The 14,318-nt window shown below is 38.2% G+C and overlaps 1 protein-coding gene across 2 annotated transcripts; it reads right to left on the bottom strand.

Annotated features, from left to right (window-relative positions):
• Positions 1 to 2,359: 2,359 nt before the first annotated feature.
• Positions 2,360 to 13,932, bottom strand: yata (N-terminal kinase-like protein yata). Of its 2 annotated transcripts, none has more exons than XM_067762695.1 (12): positions 13,418 to 13,932; positions 12,742 to 13,132; positions 12,448 to 12,671; positions 5,004 to 5,330; positions 4,630 to 4,930; positions 4,280 to 4,551; positions 4,053 to 4,201; positions 3,820 to 3,984; positions 3,609 to 3,754; positions 3,420 to 3,539; positions 2,814 to 3,195; positions 2,360 to 2,745 (listed from the first exon to the last, which is right to left on the bottom strand). In XM_067762695.1, the coding sequence occupies exons 1-12, from the start codon at positions 13,435 to 13,437 to the stop codon at positions 2,618 to 2,620; spliced, it is 2,625 nt and encodes an 874-aa protein (XP_067618796.1). In that variant the 5' UTR covers positions 13,438 to 13,932; the 3' UTR covers positions 2,360 to 2,617. The 2 variants fall into 2 exon arrangements, with proteins under 2 accessions (XP_067618796.1, XP_067618795.1); XM_067762694.1 differs by having other exon boundaries at positions 3,420 to 3,548; positions 13,418 to 13,928.
• Between the last annotated feature and the right edge of the window lie 386 nt (positions 13,933 to 14,318).

Raw genomic sequence — 14,318 nt, forward strand, 5'->3', positions numbered from 1 at the left:
TTGTGGTGTCTGTCTTCTTAGACTTGAAACGGGCCTTTGAAACAGTTTAGAGACGGGAATTGTTGAATGTTTTGTTCAAAACTGGTGTCAGAGGAAAGACTTTGGAATGATTCCGAAGTTATCTCAGTGACAGAAAGCAAAGGACGGTAATTGGAAACGCAGTCTCATCGGTTGTGGATGTAGATATCGGACTGCCACAAGGTTCAGTACTTGCACCGATACTATTTACATTGTACATAAATGATATCAAAAAATGCTTAAAATATTGCAATATACGTCTATATGCGGATGATGCACTGCTCATCATCAGTGAGAAATATGCCGACTGTGCAATGCAGAAAACACAAGAAGATCTTGACTCTCTATACAACTGGTTGTGCCGTAAAAAATTTAAGTTAAATATAGATAAGACTAATAGCGTTTTCTTTTCTGAAAATAGTGTCGCCCTGTTGGTTTTTCCCAGCTCTCTTGTGAGTTTGTTTCTTCTTTTCACAAAATATTTTCCACCGAATAAGAAAAGGGTCTCATTAACTACGAAGAAGAGCCATTTTGCATCGCGGCAGGTGACTAGATCAAAAATTAGAAATTAAGAGTGCAACATGAGGGCAACAATTTTTACAGAAAAGAAAACGCTATAAGTTCATGGTATTTTGCAAAAACCAGAACATCATACGTAATAACGATTTAAACAATAGCCGTGTTTTTTTATACACGCGTATACGTTTACGTTTGCGCGTGAAAAAAAACGCCTATCCTCGCTTAGATAATGCTTAGGAGACCCATCTAGCGACAGTGGTTAAATAACTAGCTACAGGCACAGGGTGTACCGAAAAGCGGAGACACAACCCTCTGATGGCCATAGGGTATAACATATAGCTAAATCAGTTGCGATGATTTGTGGACACACATAGAATACATAGAATTAGTGTAGAGGGTGAAACAAAGATAAATATTTCAGTTACATCTGGGTATAAAGCGTGTTGAAATTTAGTAGGACAAATTTTATGCGCAGCAATTTCAGAGGTGTATTTAAAGTTTGTCGCTTAGCAGTCCATATAAAGTTTAAGCGTATAGACGTTTACGTGTAAAAAAAACACGGCTAATATAACCCTGAAATATAAAACAATTTAAATCAAAGAGTAAATGAAATGAAGTACTTAGGAGTTTTAATTGATGAAAACCTGAATTTTGGAGAACATATAAATTATCTTGAAAGAAAAATTGCGCAGAAAATAGGATTCATGTACAGAACATGTCAATGTCATAAAATAATGATGCATCTTTCAGTTATTGAGCCGCACTTTATATACTGTCCTACAATTCTGCTGATAGCGAGTGATATGCAAATTAAAAGACTACAAATACAACAAAACAAGGCAATGCGATTTATATTAAAATGTCCCCCAAGAACATCAAAAACTATAATGCTGAATCGGTTAAACTGGCTTAGTATAAAACAGTCAATAAGTTACTTCACTTTGAAATTTATACATCATGTAAGATTAGGAATGCTACCGAGTTACCTGAGCAATAAAATATTATATAATCACGACATCCATAGTAATGGAACTAGATACTGAAATAATATAAGACTGCCTAGAGTAAGAACAGAGTTCGCAAAGAAGACTTTAGAATACACTGGGTACAAAATGTACAATGAACTACCTACTGAGATGAAAGATTGTGAAAATATTAATAAGTTTAAAGTAAAATTATTTTTATATTGTAAAACACTTAATATTTAATGAAACAAATGTTTACTTAACATCAACTAGGTCTTGAAGACCGTAATAAATAAATATAATATAATAATAACGAGGAAACTGTTTTGTTTACTGATTAAACTCCGCACAAAAAAAGTTTTTTCGTATAGTATAATGATTGCTATTGAAGTTCATGACTGTCGATGGCTTAGCCAAAAATATGTCCTAAACCACAGTTGTTATGTGAATATAATTTGATTTGGGCATGTTAAGAAATCATATTGATACAAACCCATATAGTACATAACTTCTAGCAGACCCGGCAGATGATATCCTTCATTTCCGCCACCATTCCTTTCTCATCATTGTTTGACAGTTTATGGTTGCATTGCTCCCGTTTTTGTTTCTATATGTCCAAAACGACTTAAAACATCAACTTGAAAACCATCCCTAATTTAAAATTATGCTCAAGTTCGAAACAGAGTAAGGACCTCGTGTTCAGCGCCTCTAACACCCTTCTCCTTATGGCCCACCCGTGTTTAAACAGCAAGTTTCTTTGGACTCCCGTTGTAGGATATTGATTGTCATCAGCACTGCTACAACAACAACTACAACAGCGGTTTGGGTATTAAGTATTCTTCCACCAAAAAATCATGTTCTTTGAGAGCAATCATTATATTCTTTCATTAACGATTACGTCGGTAGCACATAGTTTACCATTAGTAATGCATACATATATACATATCTACTTTACGCTTTAATTAATCTCTCCTTAATGAACCATATTTTTTCAATACACAGTACTACATGCAAAATGCACAAATGAATTTTTTCCTGTTAATCGATATAATACATTGAAATATGTTCAAATCTTATTAAAAGTACACATTTATTAGTGAAAAGTTCGTTCACATTTAAAGCTTTTTAGCGCCCAATTTCATTGGACCACTACTGCGTTGCGCTCGGCGCGCCTCCAACTCACGTTGCCTCTGCAGTTTCTTTTCTTCCCGTTTTCGACGCGCTTCATCTAATTTAGGATTCCCTAAATAAAAAATGCATAGTTTTTCACACTACAACTAATATAAAAATTGACAAATATTTTTTACTAACCCGTGAACGTTTCTTCAACAGGTTCAAATTCACCATCAGCCCAAGAATCGCTATTCCAATTCGCATTCGAATTCGTTGAATTATTTACATATGGCGGACTAACATTGTTACAATTTGTAAATACCGTTGTTGTTGTTGCCAATTGCGTTATGGATATATTTGAGATATCTTTTGGTCTTAGGTTATGCGCTTGCTGATTATAAGTTTTTGACGGTGATGTCGCTGTGTGCGTATTAAGCTTCGCTAATGGTTCGATAAGTTCATTCAATTGATGTTGTTGTAATTGTTGTTGATGTGGACGCGTTGTTTGTGGCGCATGCGGGGAACGAGGTGATTGTCGTGAGTGCGTTGGCTGGTCTACTTGTTCTTCTTCCTCTTCGCCCTGAAAACGTAAACTATTATTAGCATGTACACTATAAAGAGATCGTTATATTTCAAATTGAGTATTGGCCGCAGTCACTTCCATCCTGCATTTGAATGAATTTCGGTGCAGTACTTGACCATTGGAAAAATTCATTCAAATTAAAGGTGTTTCACGCTATTCTATTTCTAAATTTGGCATGTAATATCCGTGTATATTTTGTGTTAAATTTCAACTAAACCTACCGGTTCCTCTTCCAAACTACCCCACTCCTCATTATCCCAACCGTCGCGTACTTCATTCAGCGCATTCGCAACAATCGTTTGTCCATTATTGGAGGTACCAGCCATTGGACTACTGTGGTCCTGTGATGTCTAACCAAATGATAAATTATATAATTGCCGTTTTTTACGAATATTATTAACTATGCTTACGTCCATTTCGCCCCAATTCTCATTGTCCCAATCGTTATTACCATAGTCTGATGCAGAAGCTGATGTATCGTTACTCTCATGCTCTAGAGATGTCATAGATGTGACACTTGACGTCGTCGTTGATAGGCTACTACTAGACGGTTGCTCTGTAAAGAAAAAACGTATATTTACTGTAAAACAAACATATTAAGACTATATTTAAGTAATCTACCCAAAGATGCTGGTTTCGAAAGATTTCGGCCTGTCAACGGTGGCCGCGGTCTTGAAGAGTCACTTTGGCTACGATAAAATTTCGCTGTTACAGCAGTTACAGCCCAACCCGCCCATGTGGCGGCAGCGTTGCCGATAGAAGGTGTAGCAGTATGTACGTCAGCTTCTAAAGAGTTAAACAAACAAAAAACCGGGTTAATTTTGAATTTAAATATTTTCAATTCATTCACGAACCCATCGTTTCACGCAGGCTGGGATCTTCGGACACTTTTTCTAGTTTGCCCAAAAAACCACGTATCGTTTTAAAAGCAGGATCACGCACAGTTTTCTCTGGATCAACGGTCAGAGAACATAAAGATGGGAGCACTCTATTCGCCACTTCACTAATTAGAACGAAAAAACCAAATTTTCGATTATAAAATTAATAAATGATTTTTCATTAACTTATTACAAAAATTTACCTAAGTAGAAAGTATTGTTGAGTTGCAGCCAATGCGAGCACACCAGCAATTCGAGCTGGTGGAAAGGGATCGCGCATCGCCCGTATAAAAGCTGATACTAGCACACGCTGGCGTACCTGTGGATGCAAGTGTGGAGCAATTTTACCCAAACATACTGTCGTGTTGGTGCGTATGCCACCCTGATCGTCACGCGCTTGCAACCGCGCAAAATGTCGCAATACTTCAACATTAAGATTATTGTAGTTTAGCTTAGGCGCCAAATGAATAATGGACTAAAAACAAGAAATATATAGATACATTTCAATTAGGTTTTTACTACCACGAAATAAAAAATTATCGACATATAGTACCTTGACAGTTTGCTCTCGTATAGTGGCATTGGTGTCCAAGAATCCATGTGCTACTTGTGGAAATATTTGATCATTTACCACTTGTGGTTGCAAATGTGCTATAAATAATTCTAATTGTTGCAAGAGTCGAGAACGTGTTACACGATCTGTCAAGGCGAATAGCTTAACAACACAGGGTACAATACGTTTTTGATATTCCGCTTCATCAAGTAATTTTCCGAGTTTAAACATAGGTGCTAGCACAGCCGAACCTGCATCACCATATTCGTATGCTGTTATTAGTTGAGGAAGTATTTTATGTCTGTAAAATATGTAATGGAAACAGTTTAAGATTACAAAGTCGCCTATATTCATATTAGTTAAAATACACTTACATGCAGACATTGTCAGGAAAGCTATCCAAATGTAAAGTTAAGCCGCTAAAAAAACGATTTTTCTCCGCTTTGTCTTTTATTTGTATCTCTTCAAGAAATAGTAGCGTGTCAACAAGATCATTTTTGAAAAAACCTCCAGGTTTGCGACATCTTGTTATTATATCCGCCGGGTTGGGACGATTCGATGGCGATGCACCAACCAACTCGCAATATAATGTTTGCAGAGATTTAGGGATGTTATCAATGTCTTTCAGAGATGAACGCATTTTTAGTGGTCCGTTGAAGGACTCCCATACCAAGCAGCCTAAGCCCCACATATCCACCGAGCTAAAATTAATAATAACCATACAATATATTGATTAAAGTATAGAAGAATTTCATGCCTAATAGAACTGGATGATTCCAATTTAAGTTGAAAGTCTGTGACGTACATACTAGCAACATACATATTTAGTGAAATTATACATTTCTCGCATTCCTTTTGCCTTTTTGGTTGATGTTTGGCGAGGAATTATTCATCGACGAAAGATGTCGTGATGACAGCTGGTTAGGGGGTTTAGAATATACCCGCGGACGGTATGCCTGTGGTAAGAGGCGACTAAAATACTAAATTGATTCAAGGGGTTGTGGAGCGCAACCCTTTCAAGGGGATGCCAACACAGTTTATAGTTTCTCCACAGCAATTGCCAAACTCACCTACCCGCGGCCAATCCCGTTTACAACGGCCGAGGCGACCCCAGGTTCCTCGTGGATAGATGGGGTGGAAGGGCGGTATGGATATGAAGGTTTCATGTGGTCATACTAAATCGTTCCCGAGATGGCCGGGATAGTACCTCGATGGTACTTGATACCGGAATGTACCGGATCTACATATATCCGGTAAGGGACCATCAACATCGATAACATTCCTCATGGCCTGGGAGTGTCCTTATCGCTACAACAACAAAAACAACATGCCTTCCTTAGATGGTCCGGCAAGTACAGAAGGTTTTGGGGAGCATTATCGATGTTGATGGTTCCTTACCGGATATATGTAGATCCGGTACATTCCAGTAACAAGCACCATCAAGGTACTAGCCCGACCATCTCGGGAACGATTTATTTGACCACATTAAACCTTCTAGGCCATCCCGCCCCCACCCCCTAATTCCAGGCCAGAAACCCTCGCCTGCTAAATATGTGTATGATGCATTCATATTTATAACAAGATTCCCTTCGCGAAGGTGAGATTGACAATTGGGTTGCAGAAGCTCTGAAGCTATAAAACTTTGTATTACGCTTATCAACCACTTGAATCCCCTTATTTTCGCTTGTTACCGGAACCTACCGGATCTATATAATGTAAAGGACACCAGCGGGAAGTGTCTTTATCGCTACAAGAATCAGAAGAAGCGTGTCTAGCAACAACAAAAAAAGGTAGAACAGTTAATCCAATTGATCCGTCTTAAGATATGGAAACAAATTTTGGTTGATGCTTAAGCACAACGCCAGGACCGCCCCGCAACACGAAAAAAAGGCTAGCAGGACAGACGGCAGTACTTCAAATGCAGTTGATCCGTCTGAGATAAGTAGAGTAGTTCAGATTCAATGGAAAAATGTTGGTTGATGTTTAAGCGATGCATTCCTAAATTAACGAAAGATGTCACGATGATTTAATCAGAGCAGCCAATCTTCATTAAAGACTTCGGGAAAGTGCCAGCAGGGAGTAAGATTATTATAAAACAAATAACAGGGGCAGCATATTGTCACAAAATGTATCATGTTGCTATTGTGGTTTTTGTAACCGCGTGTTGATCGCATTACTACTTACTTATTAAACACTGGTACACGTTATAAGGCCCTCAGCCTGAAATAAAGTAGATGTCGAAAAATTAATTTCCTTCCCATGATCTATAGAGTTGAAAATGGCCTATTACCTGAATATTTAGAATCTTTAATTAGGAGAAACTCTGATGTACATCAGTACCTAACTAGGCAGGCAAACCAGTTTCACTTGGAGCCTGTACGTACAACTAAGGGCTTAAAAACAGTATTTAATAATGGATTAGCAATGTATAATGCCGTCCCAGATGAAATAAAAAATGTAAGAACAGTTGGATTGTTTAGGGAGAAGATAGGTCTCTGGTTAGATGCTAATACAATGGCTGATGATTAATGTGATATAAAATAATATTTAATAAATATATTTATTTTAGTTATAATTAACCTTAAATTTTATATACAGATGGCTGTTAAACTTAATAGGAAATAATAATTGTATAGAAATTAATTGAATTAGCCGTAGGCTACTTTTTAATAAATAAATAAAAAAAAACAAGTAAGGAAGGCTAAGTTCGTGTGTAACCGAACATTACATACTCAGTTGAGAGCTATGGAGACAAAATAAGGAAAATCACTATGTAGGAAAATGAACCTAGGGTAACCCTGGAATGTGGTTGTATGACATGTGTATCAAATGGAAGGTATTAAAGAGTATTTTAAGAGAGAGTAGGCCATAGTTCTATGGATGGACGCCATTTAGGGATATCGCCATAAAGGTGGACCAGGGCTGACTCTAGAATTTGTTTGTACGATATGGGTATCAAATGAAAGGTGTTACTGAGCATTTTAAGAGGGAGTGGGCCTTAGGTCTATAGGTGGACGCCTTTTCGAAATGTCGCCATTAGGGTGGGCCAGGGGTGACTCTAGAATGTGTTTGTATGATATGGGTATCGAATGAAAGATGGTACTGAGTATTTTAAAAGGGAGTAATCCTTAGTTCTATAGGTGGACGCCTTTTCGAGATATCGTCATAAAGGTGGACCAAGGGTGACTCTAGAATGTTTGTACGATATGGGTATCAAACGAAAGGTGTTACTGAGCATTTTAAGAGGGAGTGGGCATGAGGTCTATAGGTGGACGCCTTTTCGAGATATCGTCATTAGGGTGGGCCAGGGGTGACTCTAGAATGTTTGTACGATATGGGTATCAAATGAAAGGTGTTACTGAGCATTTTAAGGGGGAGTGGGTATTAGGTCTATAGGTGGACGCCTTTTCGAAATGTCGCCATTAGGGTGGGCCAGGGGTGACTCTAGAATGTGTTTGTATGACATGGGTATCGAATGAAAGATGGTACTGAGTATTTTAAAAGGGAGTAATCCTTAGTTCTATAGGTGGACGCCTTTTCGAGATATCGCCATAAAGGTGGACCAAGGGTGACTCTAGAATGTTTGTACGATATGGGTATCAAACGAAAGGTGTTACTGAGCATTTTAAGAGGGAGTGGGCATGAGGTCTATAGGTGGACGCCTTTTCGAGATATCGTCATTAGGGTGGGCCAGGGGTGACTGTACGATATGGGTATCAAACGAAAGGTGTTACTGAGCATTTTAAGAGGGAGTCGGTATTAGGTCTATAGGTGGACGCCTTTTCGAGATATCGCCATTAGGGTGGGCCAGGGGTGACTCTAAAATGTTTGTACGATATGGGTATCAAACGAAAGGTGTTACTGAGCATTTTAAGAGGGGGTGGGCATTAGGTCTATAGGTGGACGCCTTTTCGAGATATTGCCATTAGGGTGGGCCTATAGGTGGACGCCTTTTCGAGATATCGCCATTAGGGTGGGCCAGGGGTGACTCTAAAATGTTTGTACGATATGGGTATCAAACGAAAGGTGTTACTGAGCATTTTAAGAGGGAGTGGGCATTAGGTCTATAGGTGGACGCCTTTTCGAGATATTGCCATTAGGGTGGGCCAGGGGTGACTCTAAAATGTGTTTACACGATATGGGTATCAAATGAAAGGTGGTAATGAGTATTTTAAAAGCGAGTAATCCTTAGTTCTAAAGGTGGACGCCTTTTCGAGATATCGCCATAAAGGTGGACCAAGGGTGACTCTAGAATGTTTGTACGATATGGGTATCAAACGAAAGGTGTTACTGAGCATTTTAAGAGGGAGTGGGCATTAGGTCTATAGGTGGACGCCTTTTCGAGATATCGCCATTAGGGTGGGCCAGGGTGACCCTAGAATGTGTTTGTACGATATGGGTATCAAATGAAAGGTGGTGATGAGTATTTTAAAAGGGAGTAATCCTTAGTTCTATAGGTGGACGCCTTTTCGAGATATCGCCATAAAGGTGGACCAAGGGTGACTCTAGAATGTTTGTACGATATGGGTATCAAACGAAAGGTGTTACTGAGCATTTTAAGAGGGAGTGGGCATTAGGTCTATAGGTGTACGCCTTTTCGAGATATCGCCATTAGGGTGGGTCAGGGGTGACTCTAGAATGTTTGTACGATATGGGTATCAAACGAAAGGTGTTACTGAGCATTTTAAGAGGGAGTGGGCATTAGGTCTATAGGTGGACGCCTTTTCGAAATATCGCCATTAGGGTGGGCCAGGGGTGACTCTAGAATGTTTGTACGATATGGGTATCAAACGAAAGGTGTTACTGAGCATTTTAAGAGGGAGTGGACATTAGGTCTATAGGTGGACGCCTTTTCGAGATATCGCCATTAGGGTGGGCCAGGGGTGACTCTAGAATGTTTGTACGATATGGGTATCAAACGAAAGGTGTTACTGAGCATTTTAAGAGGGAGTGGGCATTAGGTCTATAGGTGGACGCCTTTTCGAGATATCGCCATTAGGGTGGGCCAGGGGTGACTCTAGAATGTGTTTGTACGATATGGATATCAAATTAAAGGTATTAATGAGGGTTTTAAAAGCGAGTGGCCCTTAGATGTATATGTGAAGTTGTTTTCGCGATATCGACCAAAATGTGGACCAGGTGATCCAGAAAATCATCTGTCGGGTACTGCTAATTTATTTATATATGCAATACCACTAACAGTATTCCTGCCAAGATTCCAAGGGCTGTTGATTTCGCCTTGTAGAACTTTTTCATTTTCTTCTACTTAATGTGGTAGGTGTCACACCCATTTTACAAAGTTTTTTCCAAAGTTATATTTTGCGTGAATAAACCAATCCAGTTACCATGTTTCATCCCTTTTTTCGTATTTGGTATAGAATTATGGCATTTTTTTCATTTTTCGTAATTTTCGATATCGATAAAGTGGGCGTGGTTATGGTCGGATTTCGGCCATTTTTTATACCAAGATAAAGTGAGTTCAGATAAGTACGTGGGCTAAGTTTAGTAAAGATATATCGGTTTTTGCTCAAGTTATTGTGTTAACGGCCGAGCGGAAGGACAGACGGTGGACTGTGTATAAAAACTGGGCGTGGCTTGCACCGATTTCGCCCATTTTCACAGAGAACAGTTACCGTGATAGAATCTATGCCCCTACCAAATTTGAGAAGGATTGGTAAATTTTTGTTCGACTTATGGCATTAAAAGTATTCTAGACAAACTAAATGAAAATGGGCGGAGCCACGCCCATTTTGAAATTTTCTTTTATTTTTGTATTTTGTTGCATCATATCATTACTGGAGTTGAATTTTGACTTAATTTACTTATATACAGTAAAGATATTAAATTTTTTGTTAAAATTTGAATTTAAAAAAAAAAATTTTTTAAAAAGTGGGCGTGTTCTTCATCCAATTTTGCTAATTTTTATTTTGCACATATATAGTAATAGTAGTAACGTTCCTGCCAAATTTCATCATGATATCTTCAACGACTGCCAAATTACAGCTTGCAAAACTTTTAAATTACCTTCTTCTAAAAGTGGGCGGTGCCACGCCCATTGTCCAAAATCTTACTAATTTTCTATTCTGCGTCATAACGTCAACCCATCTAAAAAGTTTCATCGCTTTAACCGCCTTTGGCAATGAATTATCGCATTTTTTCGGTTTTTCGAAATTTTCGATATCGAAAAAGTGGTCGTGGTTATAGTCCGATATCGTTCATTTTAAATAGCGATCTGAGATGAGTGCCCAGGAATCTACATACCGAATTTCATCAAGATACCTCAAATTTTACTCAAGTTATCGTGTTAACGGACAGACGGACGGACGGACGGACGGACGGACATGGCTCAATCAAATTTTTTTTCGATACTGATGATTTTGATACATGGAAGTCTACATCTATCTCGATTCCTTTATACCTGTACAACCAACCGTTATCCAATCAAAGTTAATATACTCTGTGAGCTCTGCTCAACTGAGTATAAAAATAGGTCCCGTTACCGATATACAAATGTATTGTATTGTTACGAATATTAGCAAAACTAAGGGGTGCTGCTATCTCTAAGCCGATGCTAAACAGTGATATCGTGCACATCCATAGATCAATCATTATGTATCTACATAAACGAAACAATAATTGCGTCTACACCAGGCATCGGCGTTTCATACATCTTAAGATGGTGAGCAGCTCACACAGATAGCCTGCGCTCTTTGTTTAGTGAATGGTTCAGTCTGCAATGAGCAGTTGGCGTGTCAACATCGAGTGTTGGTATCGCTAGTTGCGCAGCGAAAAATGTATGCACGTATTTACGTAAATACATTTTATTAATATGAATTAATTTAATATGAAAAAATGCAACTCTCCTCAAAAAGTTTTAATTTTTTTGTTGCATTCAACTTATTTAAGTTTTTATGCGAACTTTCAAAATGTCGTTTGATGTTATTTACATACGTCGCTGAAAATGTTTTGTAGCATAAACCCCATTGAATTTGCCCAAAGGCGTTGTTCAACATAAAATATTCGCTTGCCATTGTGCGCATCAATAATTTATTATTTATTGCGTGCTTAGCCGTTGCAGTTTTACAAGCGAATGATCAGTGAATCAATTGGTTCGCACGATCAAAGCGCTCTCACTAATACATCCACACAACATTTTTGCCGACACTTGGTCTACACATATGTACCATGTACGTATACGAGCAGCGGAGAATCAATGCACAAACACATGCATATATCTGAGATACTCCTGAAAGTATGCAATGAGAGAAGCTATAAAATCGTGCAATTGCAGTTACAGCTGAGAAGTTTGAGCTGATGGCAACTAGTAGATTCTGGAAATGGAAGCGCCTAGAAGATGCGAACGTTGAAATCAGAGAGTATAAAAGGCAGCAAATGTAGAGGCGCTGGAATTCAGTTTGATTTGAGCTATCAAGCAGTTTCGATTAAGACGCTATCTAGCGAGCCATAGCAGTATTATTTTGAAAGTCAGTTTCATTTAAGTTTGGTTATTAAGCCAGCTAGTTGCAATGTATAAGTGTTATTGTGAAGTACTTTAATAAAGGCCATTTTTCCATTATTCAATATTGGAGTTATTTATTCAACAGTTTAGTGATACGAACTTAGCAAAAGGGCAAATAAGAGGATTTGCAAGTAAATTCGTTACAGTATCTATATATTTCATTCCACATCGAAATACATTCTTGATTGCCTGCCTTACCCAACTACAATCTATACTAAGTAATTTTGGGTATTTTATAGGTAGGTAGATCAGTTTAGAGTCGAAATATTTTCGCACATGAAAGTTCCTGTATTACATACCATTTTGTTGCTGCTTTTAATTTACTTTGATCATTTTTTTCTGGAGGATCGTACACTTCTAAAGCTGGTGGCACTTTTAATGGGGGCATAGGATTTCCATCCGCAGGCGACACATATTCCAAGCTGCCCAATTTCCATTCACCAGACGAGTTTACAAATACAGACCACACGCATACATTATTGTGCCTCAGATTACCGTCATTATTCAGGAACGAAAGTGCACGCTACAAAGAGAAATATATTAATTATTCCAGATTGGTGTGAAACCAGTGTTTCATTTAAAAATTTCCTTACCGTAATTTGAAATACCCCCCAAGCTAGGTATAAGTCTTTTTGTGGACCATCGGACGCTAGTTTCTCTATGTGTGTTCCCAACGGTTCCACGGCTTCCGTGGCCACATACAAAGTCTTATCTGTTTCTAACGAATCCAAGTACTGTAAAATACTCGGGTGTCGCAACGTCTTTAGCCGCTTTAGCGCTGCTTTTGCCAGCTCACATTTCGCATCCGAACCGCTTCGTATATCATATACAAATACTGAGACTTCTTCTTGTGTGCCTTTACGTTTTGCCTTATGCAGTGTCCAAATGGAATGTGCTTCAAAGCCGGGCACCTGTTCACCGATGTCATATGGGAAATCTTTACTTGAGTCGCGCGAAAAGAACGACCACATTTTCGATCGACGGCTGAATATTTTGTTGATGTTGACGGAAACAGTGTGGCACACAAAATAAGAATGGGAATGGGAAGAGAGTGTAGGTTTTCAAAGACTGTATAACAACTAAATTAGGTTTTTAATGGCAATTCTTATGATATTCATTCAAATAAAGTGCACTGAAATCGATTTGTAATGGTCCAGCTGGTTGGTTGCGACGCAGCTTTTTCTTATTTTCTATTACTTGTTCCCCAACTTCGTACGCCACCTTACCGTACTGACCATCTATAATTGGTTTTAGCAGTAACTCACATACCACTCTATACACTTTTCCATTGGCAATTTAATCAAATATGTCCAAGAATTTTCCCTTTCCGCTGCTCGCACGTTACACTTCCATTTAAAAACTACTTTTCCAAACCGATCCTTTTATAGTTTTCCTTTTTTACGCTCTGCTTTTGTTCTACGCACAGCAACACAGATGCTTCAGTATCAGCAACAATTTTCCAACACCATTTATACTAAAATCACTAATTTTTTCAACTATTTTAATCTTTATCCTAACTGAAACTACTCGCTTATAGTTTTTTCATAATTTTTAAATAGGCATTAGTAATTTGTAATTAGTTTTCAGCCCTTTTTCACTTTTCTTCTGACGTAGCGAAAGATTTCAATTTCCTTTTTTGCTATAAAATTTATCTGTTGACTTTTTTAATTCGCTATCCGCAGGGTTGTATGGGTGACTTATCAGATGAGGGCTGATTACATTCACGACGGTGGTTATGTGCGTGTTGGTATTAGAATGGAATGGAATGAAAATATAAAACTTTGAACTTTTTGTGTGTTGTAAGAAAATGTGTTCAATGTTTTGGTTTAATTTTGAGTTTGCCATCTTTTGAAAATCCCTACTCCAGTGATATGAAAAACATGAAATCAGCTGATGAGATGAGTCAACCATATAGTTGAGCCATGCGCAACTGACGTTTAAATCTACTCAATAAACACACTTTACAAGGTTGCATTTGCAGTTTGAAACAATTTATTAGGCAATTTTTTTTAAATTGGCAATTTATTGTTACAATTTATTATATGATAAATTGCGTAAGAAATTGCCCAAATGGCATAAATTGACAATTTGGTGGGTCTTTGTACCTAGTGTTACACATGTTCTCATGAGCTTCGTTATTTTCGGCGCGAGAGCGCAGGACGACAATCAA

The sequence above is a fragment of the Eurosta solidaginis genome, chromosome 1 (genome assembly GCF_040869045.1).
Source record: "Eurosta solidaginis isolate ZX-2024a chromosome 1, ASM4086904v1, whole genome shotgun sequence".
NCBI classification, from domain to species: domain Eukaryota; kingdom Metazoa; phylum Arthropoda; class Insecta; order Diptera; family Tephritidae; genus Eurosta; species Eurosta solidaginis.

What these genes read in the sequence shown, in the direction of transcription:
- yata (XM_067762694.1), bottom strand. Translation starts at nt 13,437, where the DNA reads ATGGAAAAGTGTATAGAGTG. An exon ending in TTAAAAGCAGCAACAAAATG is followed by an intron (nt 5,331 to 12,447) that starts GTATGTAATACA and finishes TATTAATTTTAG; the next exon opens with CTCGGTGGATATGTGGGGCT. An exon ending in GTAGTTTGGAAGAGGAACCG is followed by an intron (nt 3,196 to 3,419) that starts GTAGGTTTAGTT and finishes TTACGTTTTCAG; the next exon opens with GGCGAAGAGGAAGAAGAACA.